The sequence below is a fragment of the Anoplolepis gracilipes genome, chromosome 11 (assembly GCF_047496725.1).
Source record: "Anoplolepis gracilipes chromosome 11, ASM4749672v1, whole genome shotgun sequence".
NCBI classification, from domain to species: domain Eukaryota; kingdom Metazoa; phylum Arthropoda; class Insecta; order Hymenoptera; family Formicidae; genus Anoplolepis; species Anoplolepis gracilipes.
Window position 1 is genome coordinate 2,624,314 of NC_132980.1, and position 21,074 is coordinate 2,645,387.

The window sequence follows — 21,074 nt, forward strand, 5'->3', positions numbered from 1 at the left end:
ATAATAGGTCGTGACTTTCTTGAAAAACACGATATTACTGCTATTTATAAACCAAGTAATAATAACAACGAAAATAATAACAACGAAAATAATAACGATAAAATTCAATTGTTTCCTGAGTTTTTACTTAATATGATTGCTTGTAGCGAACCTAGTAACGCATTTGAACAATCGATATCGGATATCACTATCGATCTTGACGATCATATAAAAGATCATTTGATAAATTTACTTGTCGAGATAAATGATCTAACAATTGAAACAGTGGATGACAACTACAGTGTGAAAATTTATCTCAGGGATGACTCGCCTTACGCCTATACTCCATGGAGGCTTGCATGGGCGGAGCGAGCTCAAATACGCGAAATTACCGACAATCTTTTGTCGTGAAACATAATTAAACCCAGCGTATTTCCGTATTGCGCACGAATTGTACCGGTGCGGAAAAAAATGGCTTAATGCGTCTATGCGTGGACTTGAGGTCTCTCAATAGTAGAGCTATTAAACAAAAATATCCGTTTCCCGTTATTGAAGATTGCATAGCCAAATTAAGTAATAAAACGGTTTTTACGCTGTTAGATTTGAAAGATGATATTTCGCTTTTGCTACACCCGACGGACAGTTCGAATACACCCGATTACCCTTCGGTTTTTGTGAATCGCCCGCGGAATTTCAGGAGAGATTGGTTTATATTCTGCAACCGTTGATTCGACAGGAAAAAGTTTTGGTATACATTGACGACATTTTGATTTCTTCTGAATCGGTGGAGTCGAATTTAGAGGTATTACGCGAGGTACTAATTATCCTTTAAAAATATAATTTCGAGTTAAATTATCGTAAGTGTCAATTTTTAAAAACAAAAATTGAATATTTGGGATATATTTTGTCTTCAAATGCAACCTCAATTAGTGATCATCACGTCTCAGCTGTTAGAGATTTCCCGCAGCCAAAAACAGTATTAGAGATTCAGCGGTTTTTAGGCTTGACTGGTTATTTCCGAAAATTCATTAGGAATTATTCGACGAAAGCTAAACCTCTTTTTAATCTATTGAAAAAATCGGTGGAGTTCGATTTCGAGGGTCAATGCATGTCATCTTTTCAACAACTTAAAAATGATTTGTGTTCTCGACCCGTTCTTGTTACTTATAATCCGCAAGCGGAAACGCAATTACACACGAACGCAAGTTCTCAAGGGCTTGGCGCCATTACAAAAATTTAATAATAAAAATTGGCTACCGGTTGCGTACTTTAGTCAATCTACGAATCAAGCAGAATCGAGGTATCATAGTTTTGAGCTAGAAATGTTAGCTATTGTTAAGGCAATCGAGAGATTTTACATATATCTGTACGGACTCGAATTTACAATAATAACAGATTGTAACGCACTGGCCCATGCCGTAAATAAGGCTAACCTTAACCCGCGAATAGCTCGGTGGACATTGAGTCTTCAAAACTATCGATTCAAGTTAACGCACCGATCGGGCAAGCAAATGCCACACGTAGACGCATTGAGCCGCCAAATCGCATATATTGCATCTATTCCGCTAGAAAGGGAACTTGAATTTAAACAGTTGCAGGATGAAAAAATTAAAGAGATTGCGCAAAGATTGGAATATACAAATGACGACAAGTTTGAATTGATCGATGGCCTGGTATATAAAAAGGGGCCAGATCACGCTTATTTCGTAGTCCCGGAAGTCATGCACAACGGTCTTATTAGGGCACACCACGATGATATGGCTCATTGTGGTTTAGAAAAAACTTTCCAAGGAATTCAAGAAAATTACTGGTTTCCTTCCATGCAGAAAAAAATACACGATTATATTGATAATTGCCTTATTTGCCTTACTCATAATTTGGGCGGTAATATCCGTGAGGGCGAGTGTCAAATACCTCAAATGCCCGCGTCACCGTGTAAAAAATTGTATATAGACCATTTTGGTCCGTTACAGGAAACGTAAGATGGTTTTAAATTCATATTGGTACTGGTAGACGCATATACGAGATTTACGTGGCTTTTTCCTACTAAAATGACATCAACCAGAGAGGTATGTGAAAATTTAAAATTTACATTCAATATATTTGGTACTCCCGAAAATATCGTATCGGATAGAGGTACTGCGTTCACATCTCAAGACTTTGAAAAATTCGTTACTGAAAATAACATTGTTCATAATAAAGTAGCGGTCGCGGCCCCTTGGGCTAATGGCATGGTTGAACGCGTAAATAGATTTTTAAAAACAACGCTCAGTAAATTGGTAATTGACCCGTGAGATTGGAAAAGTCATCTCGATAAGGCGTTATACATAATAAATAACACCTACTATAGTTCGATAAAAACATCGCCGTCTAAACTTCTTTTCGGTTACCAGTAGTGTTATAGTGGGGATTCTAAGCAATGGAGCGCCGAGGGGGGTGCGGGGGCGGGGGTATCTGGGAGGCGCGAGGGGTCTGATGTTACGGAAAAGGGGGGGTGAAGGGTCCTACACACGTTCGAAAGTAGATGTTTATCTTTGCGGTTGATTTTATAGCCGGGAGCATTTTAGAAGTCATAAAATTGTTTTTTTTCTAATTTTATAATCATTTTATGGTCATTATATCATTAGGATTTTAAGCGCCGACGTTCGGCAACTTTGCACCCTCGCGAAAAATCTCCCATAAAACTGGAGCAAAACATCTTCCATAATTTTTAGGGAAAGAACTGCAACTGCAAGGTGTTTATCTTTGTGATTGATTTATAGCCGAGGGCATTTTAGAAGCCACAAAACTGTTTTTTCTTTTTTTTCTAATTTTTATGATCATTTTATGACAATTAGAATATTATGGAAAAAGAGATTTTAAGCGCCGGCGTTCGGCAGCTTTGCACCCTCGCGGAAAATCTCCCATAAAACTGGAGCGAAACATCTTCCATAATTTTTAAGGAAAGAACTGCAACTGCAAGGTGTTTATCTTTGTGGTTGATTTATAGCCGGGGGACATTTTAGAAGCCATAAAAGTCGTGGGAAAACAATAGAAATTTTTGGCCGACGCTGCGACGAACATGTAGGGACGTTTTTATAGATGTAAAAGCGTTGACGTTCGGTAGGATGTGTTAAGACGGCATTAGGCGAAATATAAGAAGAATGAGAGCCCCGTCAAACCATAGTACGATTTGAAAGGGCATAGAGGAAGCTGTGGAAAAAAAAAATTTGAGGTTACTGTCAGGTATTAGAATTGTTAGTGACACAATAGTGAATAAATGGAAAATATTAATTTCGAAGCGATAATAGACGAGTCGTCAGACGAAGAGCATGCGTTGTCGGACGATAGTAATTATATTAGTGATTGCAGTAATACCGATTTTGACGACAACGTAGTAGAAAATGAACAACTCCGTGCGCAAAATCAACGTAAAATTTGCGCCATACACTTTTATTATTCAATGGGTGATGCTCTAGCTCTCTGTGCTTCGTGTATGGACATCTTTCGAGATGACATCGGATTAATATACGAAATACGGAGACATAAAGTTACATCGCCCGATGAGGTGGATATGCGATGGTGCAGCAGCTGTCAAATTTTATTACATATAATAATGTCGCGTAATATGTGTTATGTTTGCACATAAAAATAGAGAGAAAAAATGGAAAACGTGCAGCAGAAAGAACGCGACTTGTTGGAGCGTTCCCACCAAGTCACCACATTGGGTGAATATTTTGGATGGCTGCAGCATTGCGAGGAGTTTATCGAAGAGCTTGAAGAACGCAGCCGTGTCAAACGCGACTCTCAAGCGGAAATAGACAATCTTTGGTGACAAGAATTGCGCGACTCGAGGGTGCAAAAACTCGATTGCAGAGACAGTTTATATCCAGTGGTGGTGATTATAGTAGTGAAAATAACGCGGAGAGACTCATATGGCGAGAGATTAATACGGCGTTTGAGAGCCGCATCTTGACTGCGGTTATAAATTATAATCACATCGAACCTCGTCAATTTTTGGAAGATGCGAGTGACATTGTGCTCGAGCACGTGCGAGACGTTATGCAAAAACATAACAATGTGAAAGTGAATACAGTGTTTAACGGCGAGTTTGTGGCGGGCGATAAGCATGCCAATAAATCAATCAATACGAGAAACTCTTACATACATCCGATTTACGCGAATGGTGTGAGCGGCGAGTCGTCGAGCCAATCCTTGCATCGCTCGAAGAATTTCAGGAACGCGATAGCGGATGGGCATTATCGCGTATACTAAATTTGACTGTAAATATAAATAAATATAATCCTATGCGCGCCGAATGTTACGTGCAATTATCGCGAAAGATAATAATGAAACGAGCAGTGGTTAACGTGCAATCTAAAGACAATGCATGTTTTGCGTGGGCGGTAGTGGCTGCTCTGTATCCAGCTGAAAGAAGCACACACCGACAATCATCGTACTCGCATTATACAACAGTACTGAATCTCCAAGATATTGAGTTTCCAGTCACTCTTAATCAAATTAAAAAATTTGAAATTTATAATGACATTTCAATCAACGTGTACAATTTTGAAAACGAAAACATTGTCCCTATTCACCTTACGGTGCAAAAGAGAGACAAGCACGTCAACTTGCTCTACGTGCAAGATGCGCAAGATATCGGACATTTTGCATGGATCAAGAATCTATCTAGACTTGTTAGTATGCAACTCAGCAAACACAAGACTGAAAAATATATCTGCGATTGGTATGTATATTTAATAAAACTGTCTAAAAATATTTAAAACAAGGATATAAAAATTTTAACTTTTATTTTACAGATGCATGCACTATTTTCACTCGGTCGAGAAATTGCAATCACATACAGTAGACTGTGGAAAGATGAACGACTGCGCTATCCGGTTACCGAGCGATAAGGATAAGTGGCTCGCATTCACTAACTACAACAGGAAAAAGCGACTACCTTTCGTCATGTACGCCGATCTGGAGTGCGTTTTGGTGAAAAAAGAAGAAGAAAATTTTTATCAACATCACCAAGTATTTAGTATGGCTTATTATGTACATTGCTCGTACGATAATTCGTTATTCGCGTATCATTCTTGTCGCGAAACCAATTGCGTTGCATGGTTCACCGACGAACTTAAAAATTTGACGCAACGTGTAGAAAATATTTTAACAACCAATGTTCCCATGATAAATTTAACGCAAAATGAATGGAAAGAATTTCAAAGTGCGACTCAGTGTCATATATGTGAGAAACCATTCGTAGAAGATGATACGCGCGTACGCGATCATTGTCATTTGATCGGGCGGTACAGAGGTCCCGCGCATTCAAATTGCAATCTAAATTACAAAGAATCTTTTTGTATTCCAATAGCATTTCACAATTTATCCGGTTATGATTTTCATTTTATAATCGAGGAAAGAGTCACAGCGTTTGAAAGAGAAATCGATTTACTTCCGATAACAAAAGAAAAATATATTTCATTTACAAAACATGTTAAGGATACGAAAGACAAACCGGGAAATTACATTAAATTACGTTTCATAGATTCATATAAATTTCTCACAACAAGTCTCGACAAATTGGCATCTTTTCTAAGCAAGGATAAACTCAAAATTTTACAATTGGAATTTAAAAATTTATCCGCCGAGGATTTCAATTTACTGATAAGAAAAGGTGTCTTCCCGTACGAGTACATTGACTGCGTAGATAAATTACAAGATGTGTGTCTACCATCGCGAGAATCATTTTACAGCTCCTTGACAGGTAACACAGTATCCGAGAGCGATTACGCGCACGCTGAGATTGTGTGGAAGCGCCCACGTAGAAATTGTCGACATTGTTTAACTGGCCCAGCACTGGTCCAGCATCGACAGCCAAGAGTCGGCAGACAATCTTGTGCCAATACTGGTTAAAAGCCGAGCCGTACGACGGGCCATTATAAAATACAGACATGGGCCAGTACAGGCTGCAAGATAGGCCAAGCTTTGGCTACGACACAGGCCCAGCATTAGTTAAGTATCGGCAGCCACACACAAGGTCGGCAAACAATCTTGTGCCAGTACTGATTAAAAGCCGGACGGTATAACGGGCCATTATAAAATACAGACGTGGGCCAGCACAGGCTGCAAAATAGGCCAAGCTCTGACTGCGACACAGGCCCAGCATTGGTCTAGTATTGGTCCAGTTTCTTAAGCGCTTTGCTAAATCAACAACGGCGTGTTTTTTTATATATGTCATTATGTGTAGTCACAAACAGTCGCTGATGTACTGAGAGGAAGCCCGGAAGACGTCGAGCATCAGCTGAGCAATTTGAAGGTGGGTAATAGTTGTTATTCGTTATTGCGAAATACGTTAATTGTTTTTTACCGCAAATATATATTTCTTTAACATATATTTGATACTTACATAATTATACTTCAAATATTCATATAAAAAAATATTTCAAATATTCATAATTCGATTTTTTCGGCAATCGTATATCTATCATCACATTTTATCGTTTGGCTCTAACGCCCATTTTCTTCCCTTTAATCGTATAAGTATTTAATCAAATATCCGAAAAATAGGTAAAAAATTTAATACATGCAATAATTATTTTCAAAACATTTAATTGTATTTCGAACGCTGCTATATAATTTACCTATAATATATTAACTTTTGTATGTTACAGATCAACATGTGAGCAACAATTCCGTCGCTGTGCATCGATCGATAAACGAATTATTTTTATATTTATATTATATAATTATTATTAATATAATTATTAGAATGTTATTATAGTATTAGATTTTACATAATATTTTCTTATTTTACATAATATTACTTTACAAATGAAGTAATGTGATAATTACTTTTTTGGTATTTAGCCGTGTGTAAATGCATTTCATTGAAATATCTTTGACGCAATATTGTTTTTTAATGTTATTTTTACGAACGTACATTATACCAATTTTGTATGATGGCATAGGATAATTAAATACGTCATGATAAAACATTAATTGTTTTCCTTCGATTATCGGAGAACCGACAGAAATATTATTAATCAATTGGATGAAAATACTATTAATTATTAAGATATCACCATTCTTCATAATTGCGACATTATTAGGGTGAGAAGTTGTAAATGTAAAATTTTTTATTTTAACACTAGACAATATTATTTTATCATTAGTTGTTTCCACACGATATCCTATCGGCACATCTGTACGTTTTTTTATAGTATAGAAAAATGGATAATGGCATTTTATGAATGGGTTGTGTCCTTCCTGTATTTCATATAAACGTTTTGTTATTTGCGGAATAATATGGGGTGTATTTCTAATCAATTTTTTTAAGAATCTAATATAATCCTCGAAAGCAAATGCAGAAAATTTAAATTAAAGATCTTTCATATGCATGACGTCATCTGCAATATGAATCAAATTGTGAATAGTAATTGTTAGCAAATTTTTATTATAATAAGTTGGTATTAACTTAACAAACTTTCGTAAAAGAATTTTGGCATATTGAGCACATTGTAAAGCCAATCTTTTACTTGATAAAATACGACATGACGCATAAAGCAGCATAAAATGTCGATAGGTATCGTGTGGTAATACAGAACGAAGAAATAAGCCACTACAGTACAATAAAAAAAATCTAAATTGAGTCGCTTTCCAATTGTCAATATCAAGAAGATCAAATTTTTTCCTTTGAAATTCCATTGGAATTTCGCGCGAAATGGAATTCAATAAATTTTACAAAAGTGTGACGTTACGTAAATCAGTTTTATGACGCCGATCACCATGAAGAAATTCTTGCAATAAATATTTTGAGACTCCTAAATAAAGTAGATGCATAGGATCTAGTACAACTGATTTAACAATATCTAACCCTATAATGTTTAGTAATGGTGACATTTCTTGGGTTGAATGATGCTCCAATTGTTGCCTATTTATAAAAGATTCGTCCGTGCGTTCTATATAATGTATGCCTTTATACACTCTTTTTCCTTGCACTGTCTTTCCTTTTATCTAGCAACGTTCGCATGCAAAAAAACCACCGTGACCTTTACTACGTTTAATAAACGCACGCGCAGATGTATCGCACACAAAAGCTTTAATGTTGAAATTGTAATGAGAGTTCCCGATATTTACACCATTTGTAATTAAATTATTCACTTCGTCGATAAAATCATCTAAAAACTCATTAACTGAAACTGGTTTTGACTCACCAAAGTGCAAACCAATAAGAAATGGTTTAGCATCGTATTCGCGGTGGTATACTAAACCTAATATAGTCTAAATATGTTTTTTCGAACTTTGGTGAATGGATGCACCATCAATGTTTATCATTAATAGTATCTCTTTCTCGGTATAAATATCGGGAGATATAATTTTTTCAAGAGTATCTTTAATATTAAAATAAATGAATTCTCCGTATCTTCCGTTACTATTCAACATTGGACGAATATTCGTTTTTGCTGCGTTAGTATAAAGTTTTGCTACTTTTTGGAAGACTTAAATGACCTTCATTTCTCAATATTAGTAATAGTTCTATCTAAGCATTTATGTGTTAATGATGTCACATTCCGAAGGGCCCACGTACAAATTTTTGTATTAATGTTTCCTTGTAATAATTCCTTATGTGAATCTTCAAATAAAATCGACGGTGCATCTTCATTATTTGAATTTGAATTTGACAAATCTTCTATCTCCCTTGAAGCATCAAAATTGCTGTCACTGGAAGTTTATTGGAAGTTGTCGTTGGATAGAACACAGCTTAAAGATATGTCAACATTATGTTGTTCAGATCGTTCTAAAGCCTGTTGTACATTATCATTATGTTCTGTAAAACATGAAATAAAATGCAATTTTAAAATGCAATTTTTTGCAATTTCTTCTCTGTAACTCTTTTACAGGTATATTAAGCTATCTAAGCCAAATCATCAAAATACAATAAATTATAAATGGAATTAATTTGCTAATTTTTTGCTATTTGTTGTTATAAAAAATAATTTTTTTTTACTCAAACTATTAAAAAGTTACGAAGGGCTAGATAGCTTAATATTAAGCTATCTAACCATTGTAAAAAATAGCATATGCATAAGTCAGAGAAAAAAATTAATACTAAATTTTTTTGCTATTTATTTGCTACTATTTACTGCCCAAAATATTTTTTTGCTTCAGCTTTTAAGAAAATACCAATAACAAAATGCAACGCTCAAAAGTAAAGTGCATTAAAAAATTAATTGCTCGCATTATTATAGCATCAGAATATTCCCTGAATTATTTGCTCTCAAGATATCTAGGTTCCGAATTTTTTGCTGGCGAAATAAGTTTAAAAGATTAATGTTTTACTTGTATAATAAATAAAACAATTGTCAAATTTATTTTGCGAGCAAAAAAATCAGGACTTGGATATCTTGAGAGCAATTTGGCTTAGATAGCTTAATATACCTCTCCTTTACGAGTAATGTACATTAATTATATACATACGTATTTCTTCGGGTCCACTGTCACTTTCGGACGAAATATTTCGTATTCTCTTTAATGCCCGATATTTCCGGACACGCTCAACACTTGAATATTTAGACATCTTTTTTTATTTCTATGAATCTTCAAGTGAACTTTGCATACAGCCGCGATAACAGCTCAATGCTATGAATATAACGTACAACCGCGCATATTCAATTGTTTCAATTGTTTCAATTGTTTTCACGAAGAAACTATTTATCGCAACGTCACCGCACTGCTTGATTGATTATTAGTTATCAGTCATTATCATCTTTTGATATCAACCTATATCATGTAAGTTTTATACGGGTCTGTTATTACTAATTAAAAATAAAAAAACTCTTCTCAATTTAAATTTAATAATTTAGTTTGTTAAATACATAATTCTACTCTCTATAATAATCTTCATATTGTAGCATGAGTCAACATACGCACGCCATTGTATGGTTTAAGGATGTTTTTACAAATGATAAACGAAAAGTTATAGATTTGATTCTCTGCGAATGGATTACTGAAAATGGCGAACAAAAAATTTGTTATTATCCACCCAAAGCAAAAAAAAATATGGTTAAACAATGGTCAAAGAACTTTAAACAAGCCAGTTTAAAATGGGGAAAAACTGCAATAGAAATAATAAAATTTGCTCGTAAGTATTGTAAACATTTTTATTAATTTAATATTAATATTTTTAATAATATTTTATTTTTATTTAATAATAATATTTTATTTTTATTTATTAATAATATTTTTAATAATATTTTATTTTTATTTATTTTTTATTTTTTTAATATTAATTTTATCATGCTGATTACATAGTTTCAAATGTATTTGCATTAGGTAGCTTTGCCAAGGTGAGCGCCGAATCTCAAGATACGAGAAAAATTTATATTTACAAAGTAGTAGCAGTAGTGACTTTGAATTGCAACGTGATAATTTAGAAGAAAATTTTGAAAATGAATGTGAAGAACCCCCCCGAAAACGTACTTTCACTTCAAATTCTGAACCATTGCCAAATACTGCAGACGATTTAATAACATTCCACGTTTTAATGGTACAATTTCTTTTTTACAATGATAGTCATAACAGGGTAAAAAAAGATTATTGATTGTAATTTTTTGAACATCAGTAATTTTCAGTAATTGAAATTTTATAAATTTTTAAAAGGCATTTTCTCCATACTTGTAGCTTTTGAGTTCTGTCGGTTTTCTTCTAAGATTTTTTATTATTATTTCAAATTGTACGTTATTAATATATAATTATTATTTTATCTCTTACATAGAAGATTACACGCAATATAATAGGTCCGACACATTAAGTTGCAACGAAAATAATATAGAACACAACTGTTCCACACACTCTTCTGATAATAATAACGGTATATCATACTTTAAAAAATATATAATTTTTTATAAATAGTAACTTCTGTGATATAAATTAAATTAAATTAATATCAATAAAAGAAATAGAAGTTTCAGCGCGGTATAGTTGGGCGCAAAAGTTAAATAATCGAAATATATAGCTCAAAGATTTCTCCATGAGAAAGCCAAAATTAAAAAAATGAAACATATAGATACTAATATTTGATCAGAAATTGGCCTAAACATTCCCGATTATATCTGTTAACATTATAATTTTGATATATATTAATTATAATATATAATATATATATATAGATTTAATAAATGAAATATAATAAATTTATTACGCCTAACTACCGCGCTGAAACTTCTATTCCTTTTATTGATATTAATTTAATTAATATATATCATTGATTAATTAATATATATCATAATATATATTATTGATATTAATTTAATTAATATCAATAATTTATAAAATAATTTTTTCAAATAATAAGAAAGCTTTGAACAAATTTTCGATTTGTGCACTTTTTTGTATTCTTCTTCCTGATGATAGATCAATTTTAATCTATATAAAGATATATCGAGACATAACATTATTATTCAGGCACTACTGATTTGGAACGATTATTTAATGAACAAAAGAAATACATAATTAACAAAATAGAAAAGATTATAAAAAAAGAAATACAAAACGCAAAGAATAGTATTTTATACAATGTTCGAAGAGGATATGATGAAATAAAAGCAAAAATGACAGCACGTTCCTTAACAGGACAGAGTGAAACGGACTTACAAAAAAAAAACTAGATTTTGATAAATCTTTTGACACACAAGAAGCATTTCTAGCCTTTGATGAACGATTACAAGATGAAGAGTTAAACATGATAATAGTATTTTTCACCATATTACAGAATATTACACTGACAATTTTGACAATTTATATAGTTATGACAATTTTGAAATATGAATATAAATTTACATAACATTATACAAGAATACATTACTTTTCAGAAAGATTATATATCTCTAATAATAAGAGAGAGAGTAAAGATATATCGGATTCAATAAAACGAATCCTCCCTCGGATTCTATCAAAAGCAGTACAATTAAAATATAGTGGTTGTGAACAGCAAAATCACAATAAAAAGAAAGACAGTTTTGCGGAAACAAACACGTATAAAATAATAAAAGGTATGTATTTTATTATAATAAATTTTATATGATTTTAAAATAACACAAGATGTGAAATGCATTTGTATATACATATGTATATAGTTTTAAAACCACTCTTTTTATTAGATACATTAAAACAACTATTCCCGAATAGTTGTGAAAAAGAAATTCTGTCAAAAACAACCCATATAGGGTCGCCAGAGTTTACAACGACGCCAGAGCTTAGCCGGAGTAATGGCGTTTATCTGGCAGCCAGAGTTTTGTCAGCCAGTACTGACCAGTACTGGCAAATGTCTGGCTGTCCATCTATATAGAATAACCCGGGGTTACGACAAGGGCCAAAGTCTGGCCGAAGTTAAGCAGCAGTATTTCAACTTAAAGTCTGACCAACAGTACCTAATCAGACCTGGCAAATGTTTAATTATCTATCTATATAGGATAATCCGGCGTTATAACGCAGATCAAAGTCTGGCCGAAGTTCGGCAGCAGTATTTCAAACAAAATTCTGCCTAACAGTTTTATAACCAAATCTGAAAAGTGTCTACGTGTAACTATATATGTAGCTTAATTTATAGAATTCTTCAGCAGTACTGCAAGTTCCAACGTCTAATAATTGTAAAAAGATTCATATCGCATGTGAAACGAATATATTTCCTGCATGGACACATTCGTGCACACTCTGAGAAGCCTGCTGAATACTCATATAATAATCTTCAGCAGAAAGAATAATCGTCATATCTTGATATTAATATTGTAAGCAGATGGAAAGCGACACAATTTAGATTCTTTTTATTATATTGCAGTTCTACGGTATTACATAGAAAACTACCAAAATATTTCTATAGACATTTCTTACTGTTATTTGTAGCGTGTCGTATTCTTCATAAACAAAACGTTACGTCATCAGATTGTAATTATGCTAATATTTATTAAGAAAATTTATTAAGAAAATTTTTCTATTTACTACCGTCTCTATACGGAGAAGATTCTCAAGTATTAAACATGCATTATTTGATTCATTTAGCAGAAGACGTAAAATATTTTAAAGTACCATTAAGTGAGTTATCCGCGTTCTGGGGTGAGAGCTACATAAGCATTTTTAAAAAACTAGTCAAATCACCTAACAATCCTTTGACACAAATAGTAAACAGACTATCAGAATTAGAGTCAGGGGAAAAAATAATACAACAAAAACGATATTTAGATAATTGTGTTTTCGCAAATGGTAGTACATATGTGCACAGAGAAGAAGAATATGTCATTATATCTAGCATCAATGTGAATAACTACGTATTAAAATGTGTCCATCCTGATAATATAGTTTTATTACATAATAACAAAATTTTAAAGATCGATACAATTTTACTAAAACGCAAAAATACTACGAGTTTCAAACTGCAAGATTTGTACATATTGGGATATCAACTAACTGATTTACGTGAAGCTTTTGATTATCCGATTTCGTCCAAAGAGGTTGGGATTTTTGTCGGTGCAAATTTTTTAGAAACAAAAGAAATGTTTGCTTTACAGGATGTCCGTGGCAAATGTATTTTATTGCATATTAATGATATTTACTATGCCATTTCTCTGTTACATGCCTTTTAATATATACTATCGAAATAGTTTTTTATATACTACCAAAACATATTTGACATCTTCTCCATACGTTCTCTCTTTAATTGTTATTTGAAACTAATATTTATCACATTATATGTTAATATATACGTTTTTATAGCATACTTATATATGAAATTTTGCATCAAGTTATATCACAAGCCCGTGAGTGTGTAACGTGTTATCGGATACAGTAGAAAATGAACTCGAACCGGAGCGATCATTCTCAAGAAGTAAGTATAGCTGATTTTCATCTATTGTCTTTTAATTCAATATATACGCACGTTTTTATTGCTTTGATATTTTTATTACAGATAGTGATTGAAAAGCAGGACATAAAATTATACGCTGTCATATTATTTCTCCCGGCAGAGGAATCTAAGAATTTAATAGAATTAGTACCGACGTCATGGATCAGCAAACAAGGAGACAAATTTATATGTAAATTCCCTGGAGCCACCGAATACAATAAATTATCAAGATGGATTATTTCATTGAGAGAACCAGACAAAAAATGGTTGACTTTTGACGTGGAAATAATTTGCTACGCGAGTAAGAAGACATATATCATGAAAATGATTTTACAATAACAGGAAACAAATATGTGTTGCATATAATTTAAATATATGTATGTTACAGGTAATCTGAAACAAGGTCAGCGCCGATTAAAACGCGCCTACAAAGACGTACTAAAGACTACTAAAGACGTACAAAGCACAGACGGCAAAAATTACAAAATCAGTAAGGGGTCAATTATTCTCACAGAAAACGACCTTGCCAAGGAATTGAACGACGACGTACAACTGATGATCGGCCCTGGTGCAAGTGGCATATCGGAAGAGGACATTGAGGCGGCATCGAAAAAAGAGAAAACGTCAAAAAAAAGACACTTGGTACATTTTTTATACTTATCTTACGTAATATCTTCTAAACAGCATTCACAATGGTTTTTTTTCAGATGCAATTAATATCGCACAAAATTACGATCAAGAACTGCCATTTGAAGATAGTAAGTAACAGAGTAATTCGGTTATCCACTTGCATCATAGTTTCACTTTTCACAATTTTATTTCAAACTAACGTATTTTGCTTACAGTAGCTGAAGAATATTTCGAAAAAAAGAAAAACAATTTTTTCAACTATACCACAATTCCAGGTAATTAATTAAATGTTTCGAAAGATAAATTCTGTATAAAATTTGTCCGCATGTCCACGTACATTGACATTTGCAACATTCTCATCAAATTTCATTCGAATTCAGATATATTTTCGGAACTGTACGTTATAATGAAAACACAGTAAACACGTTTTTTAATCAAGATTGTACATTATATATACGCAAAACAATGAGTTTGTTAATTTGAGTCGTATTCGTCTTTAACCAAGAAAATTAGTGTTCAAATTAAAGATATATTTTCACGGTTAAAGACGAATATATTCAATTGATACAATTATTGTTTTGCTTATAAATGAATATATAAAATTTTGTTTCAAGACTAACGTTCCCAGACAGTACAATGTCCATGTCCAATCAAAACATGAGACGTCTTTTAGTCATCTTTATGACATTCTTTTTGACTTTTTAAAAACGACTAAAAGACATCGTAAAGACGTCTTATGTCCCGTTTTTGGCCATTTTTGCAGTACTGGATTTTTATCATGCAAGCACATATTCAATAGAAACATTTTTCATTTTCCACAGATCCTATAAAAGAATATATTGACAAAAAGTGCGAGATTATACTCGCAGCTATTAATTCGTCCAAAAGGAGCATATTGTACGATGTAGATAACAAGGTGAATAATGTAAAGCAAGCGATATTGAGCTGCAACATCGAAATGCCCAAAAATAATATAAAAGAATTAAAAGAGTCATTAGATGTAGTCCTTCCTATTAAAACTTTCGAAGATTTTTTATTGTTGAACGAGGCCCTTGCAAATTCAGAAAAAAAAAGGAAAGCTCTGGTAAGTAAAAATATTGAAATTATTACTTAATATGCGCTATAAAACTTGTTTTATTTACAGATGAACTTCTACTGCATCTTATTGTGCGAAGAGACATGCGTGAAGCAATGTGTCAAAAAAATAATGACGGCAACATTGACACAAGCAGTAGAAATACATTATACCGCCTTCGGAAGATAAACACACGGGAAAGGCAAGAAGGATTTTAGTCGCACACAAGTTTTTGTTTGTTTGAACGGTAAGTTGTATTGTTAAACAAATATTTCAATCGTAATTGCATTTTTAAAAAATTTATTTGTTATAGACGTGTTGCTGGAACAGTTTAAACGCAATGACGAATATAAAAAACTATCAACAACTTTAAGCCGTTGGCTGTCCGAAGCAGCTGATCGCGAAAGAGGTCGTAAAAAGCGGACGCGTTACACGGAGTAAAAATTTATATTTAATTGTATATATATATATATATATATTCTTACCTATGTTATAAGATTATAAGATGTTTGTTAATAACAAATCGTATACTGTTGTTTCCAGAGTACCTGATGCTGCACAAGCAGCCGAGGCAGAAGACGCAGAATTATAATAACTTTGGTGTTGTATTCATAATTTAAATTATGCTTAAAATTTGCAATTATTTACTTGTTTCTTTTATTTTAGTTTTTTATTATAGTGTCAAACTTTGCGTCAATTTTAATCCTACTTGTTATGACAACCTGAAGATTTACAGTTTTGTTATAAATTTATTGTTTTATTATCTTCTTTTTTGGCTGTATGGTTTTTGTCCTCGATATATATGTACCATGGAGATAATTTTATATTGTTTGTGATTGCAAACATATAATAAATGCATACACAATTCAAATATAAACTATACGTATTATGTTAAATATTATGATTGTTTTTGATTATATATTATATATGTACAAACGGCATACAATAATAATGTAACAATAGCATGTAACACCAACGTCGGTGATAGGTAAAATGAAATTTTTATTACTAAAATATTTAACAATAACACATGTTTCAACTAATTAAAGCTAGCGTTCCAACATTTGTTACTGTTAAATAATTTGGTTACAACTATTTCAATTGACGTATTATTTATGTTGACGTTATATGTTATCGCTGCATTATTATTATTTACCGTTTTTAAACCCTCCTCCTTATCCCTACGCAATTTTGTATCGCGCCAGTATTATTTGCCAACGTTGGTCGTAATTGTTATCCATTACTGAAGCAGTACTGAGCCGGTGTTACTGTCATATTTGCGACGGTATTAGATATCTGGTAACCAGTAATGGCATAGTGCTGCGTCGGTCGTAATAGCAATACTGGGGCAAATCTGGCAAGTGCATTTGGGCAGGTAGTCTGTCAGTATTGGGCCCAAGTTATCATCCGGATCTTAAGCAGTACCGCGCCAGTAGTGTTGCCAGCGTTGCACCAGTACCCGAACTACTGTAACCAGTACTGGCGCGGATCTGAGCCGATTGTAAAACCCTATATGGGAAGTCGTTGATTCTCCGGAGCTCCGGACAGAGATGGTGGTAGAAAAAACAGAATTCATAAATAAAGCATTAAATCGAGTTTTTTTTTACTTCATTATTCTTCTAAATATATTCCTGATCAAATGTAGATCAACAATGTCTCTTAATTGATTGTGACTTTTATCATTTCATTTCCCGGTGCATTTCTGCACTGGCATCGATGTAAATTAAGTAGATTTTAAAGAAAATAAAAATGTTTAATTTTAATAAACGAACATCCGACTCCTGCGCGCGCGTTGCAAAAACGCCCGAATAAAGTTACGGTCAGTGAAAGGCCTTTAAGCACGCAATACTGGACCAGTTGTATACCCAATGCTGGGCCTGTTGTATATCCAATGCTGGGCCAATTGTATACCCAATGTTGGATCAGTTTCATATCCAATTCTGGGTCAATTCTATATCCAATACTGGCCCATCTGTTCTTGTCAATTTTGAACCAATACTGGCATGGCGTTACACTCCATTGTTAAATCTGTGCTGGCACAATACTGGCGGCCAATACTACACCAGTATCGCCACGTCGGCAACCGGTGCAGGCCCAACGTTGGACCGTTTTAACATTTCTACGTGAGCGATTCTCAATTCGAACGCTAGGCGAATATAGCGATTTATACCTCAAAACTGATGTCTTGTTACTAGCCGACATTTTTGAAAATTTCAGCGAGAGTTGTATCAAGAGTTATGGGCTCGACCTCGCGTATTACTATTGTTGTGTCACGGGACGGCACTGGGTTCGGGATCCGCGGAGGAGAGCAGGATTCAGGGCGCGGGGAGGCTTCGCTCTTTTCAATAACGTAGAATCCTTGTAATAGTTATCGAAATATATATCTACTCCAGTACAGTAGCGCAGTTTTATTGCCTATGAAGGCGAGGTCGGTTCCCTTCCTGGCGTTGCGTCGTAGGCAGAGATGGGCCCTTTGCGTCGGTCGTCGTGAGGGTTGGCGGTTCGCACTTGGTCTCACTCGCGCACTTCGATTATTCTTTGTGACTGCTTGTCGCTGGTATGACTATTATTAATTCACTTTATGACTGCCCGTTGCAGTTATGACTATTACTAACTTACTTTTTTGACTGCCCCCGCGTCCGAGCGCAGGTGGGTTTTTTATACCGCTGAGCGACCGTCCTAAAATTTGGTCAGATTGCTCAACTCGCGCTGAGTGCAAGCACAGCGAGTCCAAGGGTCGGACTTCCTGGCTTGCACTCTTTCGCAATCCTCGCCGCGATGTTCCGGCTTCGTCTCGAATTTCGCGCGTGGCTCGCTATGTCAGCGGTACGCGCGGTCAACGCTTCGATCGCAGTATGCGGATATCGTTTATTTCGTAAGGCTTATTTCGTTAGTAATATACTAGAAATATTCCGCAATTATACTTTTATTATATTTTCTTAATTAATAATTGATTATTATTTCATATATATTATTTAATGTAATTAGTTATAGTCTCGGGCTATAACATATACTCTTCCCGGCTACACGTGGGACGCCATGTTAAAGCATACGACAATTATATTTAAATTACTCACAGACATTGACATAGTTATGTTTATCGAACGAGGTATACGTGGTAGTCTGAGTCAATGTTCCAACAGGTACGCGCGTGCTAATAACAAGTACATGCAGTCGTATGACTCATCGAAACCATCAACGTACTTGATGTAAAAAAAAAACCTTGGGTTTTAAGTCCCTGACTTTCGCTACAGAGACTTTTTTCAACCTTTATTTTCCTTTTTACCTTACATTTTTCCTATTACATTATCTTATTCCTAAAATACTTAATACCTAATTCGTCTGGGTGGATTCGAGTCTGCGTTTCCGCCATACTATTTACCTCAGGTAAGCTTCGGCGGTGCAGCGTGCACAGCCACCTTACGACTATAATTCTCTTAATCCTACTGGGTCTGGGTGGACTTGAACCTGCGTTTTTTGTACCGCTTACGCGTACGCTTCGCCTCAGGCGAGTTTCAGCGCCGCAGCGTGCACGACCACCGTCCAACCCACGTACTTGATATATTTCGATGTTAATAATTTATACGGATGGGCAATGTGTCAACCATTGTCCTATGCCGATTTTCAGTGGGTCGATAATGTTTCCAATTTTGATATATCATCGATCGCGCTCGATTCGTCTACAGGTTACATCCTCGAAGTCGACCTCGAGTATCCGCAGCATCTTCACGATTCGCACACTGACCTACCGTTTTGTCCGACACGCAACAAACCACCTAGCAAGCGCGAGGACAAGCTTCTTGCAACCTTATACGATAACCTTATACGTTACGTGATACACTACCGTAACCTGCAGCAATGTTCCCGTCACGGTCTTCGTGTTGCAAAAATTCATCGTATATTACAATTCACTCAATCTCCGTGGCTCCGTATTTATATAAAACTCAACACAAAATTTAGAACACTGGCGAAAAATAAATTTGAAAAAAATTTGTACAAACTAATGAATAATGCCGTGTTTAGCAAAACGATGGAAAATGTGCGCAATCGCGATAAGATATAAGATAATAGATGTTAAACTTTTAACAAAATGGGACGGAAGGTACGGCACAGAGGCATTAATTGCAAAACCAAAGTTTCATAGGAGGAGCGTTTTTTCAGAAAATCTAATCGCTGTGGAATTACGTAAACTCGAGGTGAAATTCTACAAACCAATTTATGTGAGTATGTGTAATCTCGATATATCCAAGACATGTTTGTACGAATTTCACCACGATTATATGGTACCAATGTATCGGGAAAGATGCAAAGTCATGTACACTGACACGGATAGTCTTATATATCACATTGAGTGCGACGATGTGTACGAGAATATGAAACGCGACATCAGCAGATTTGATACAAGCGACTATGCGATAGACAATGCGTACGGTATACCGCTCGTGAATAAAAAGATACCGGGTCTAATGAAGGATGAAAACAACGGTACCATAATGACCGAATTTGTCGGGCTTAGAGCAAAAATGTATGCGTTGCGCGTGGATGGTAAGGATACGAAAAAGGTAAAAGGCGTCAAGAGTAACGTTGTCGCGAGAATGATAACGTTTGACGATTACACGCGGTGTTTGAACGAAGAGATTGAAATGACGCGTAGTCAATCGTGTATAAGATCAAAATTGTACAAGGTATACACCATTCGCAAAACAAAAATTGCTCTAAGTCCGTACGACGACAAGCGGTATATTGTACCTACAATTACTGATACGTTATCGTGGGGACATTATAAAATACCATTGTAAATAATTGTATTTATTTATTGTAAATAATTGTATTTATTTATTGTAAATATAAATTATATATATATATATATATATATATATATATATACATATATATATATTCATTCATGTAAATTTATGTATATTTTTATTATGTTATATGTTTATAATAAATTATTTTTATGTATCCAAGAGTTGTGCGATTTATCAAGTTCCAGCCATTTCACAAAAACTTCATCTCCTTTTTTACGTATCACCTTTTCCACGAGATACACGTCGGGGTTAGTAACGTGTTGTAGTTCGTATTCGTAGAATCCTCCGACTACTGAATTTCCGCGTGAATCTTCGAGTAGATCGCGGGATTAATATTCTGTATTTTGACAATTTTAAACACTTCGGCCGACCTATTTGGTGTGTAACCTTTATCAAAAATGATCTTGAATTTACTCACACGTATCGAATCACACTTTGAATCTCGCTGGAGCAGCAATTTTTACATTGTTGTATACTGTATTTAAAAGACTATCAGCGATTGTAGGAGTGACATCGATAGGTCTCATATTGATAGTGCGATGTTTTCGCGCGTTATATTCTGCAACGAGTTGAGATAAAGCGTCGATCCACTTGTAATTACCATTTAGTGTAAACAATTTCCACATATTGTTCTTTAAAGTGCGATTGAATCGTTTCACGATCGAGGCTTTCATGATGAAATACGTTGAATAATGAT

General features: G+C 34.3%; 1 protein-coding gene across 1 annotated transcript; it reads left to right on the forward strand.

The window, feature by feature from the left end:
• Positions 1-19,792: 19,792 nt before the first annotated feature.
• LOC140671353 (uncharacterized) lies at positions 19,793-20,365 on the forward strand. Its single transcript, XM_072902603.1, has one exon. The coding sequence runs from the start codon at positions 19,793-19,795 to the stop codon at positions 20,363-20,365; it is 573 nt and encodes a 190-aa protein (XP_072758704.1).
• Positions 20,366-21,074: the final 709 nt, after the last annotated feature.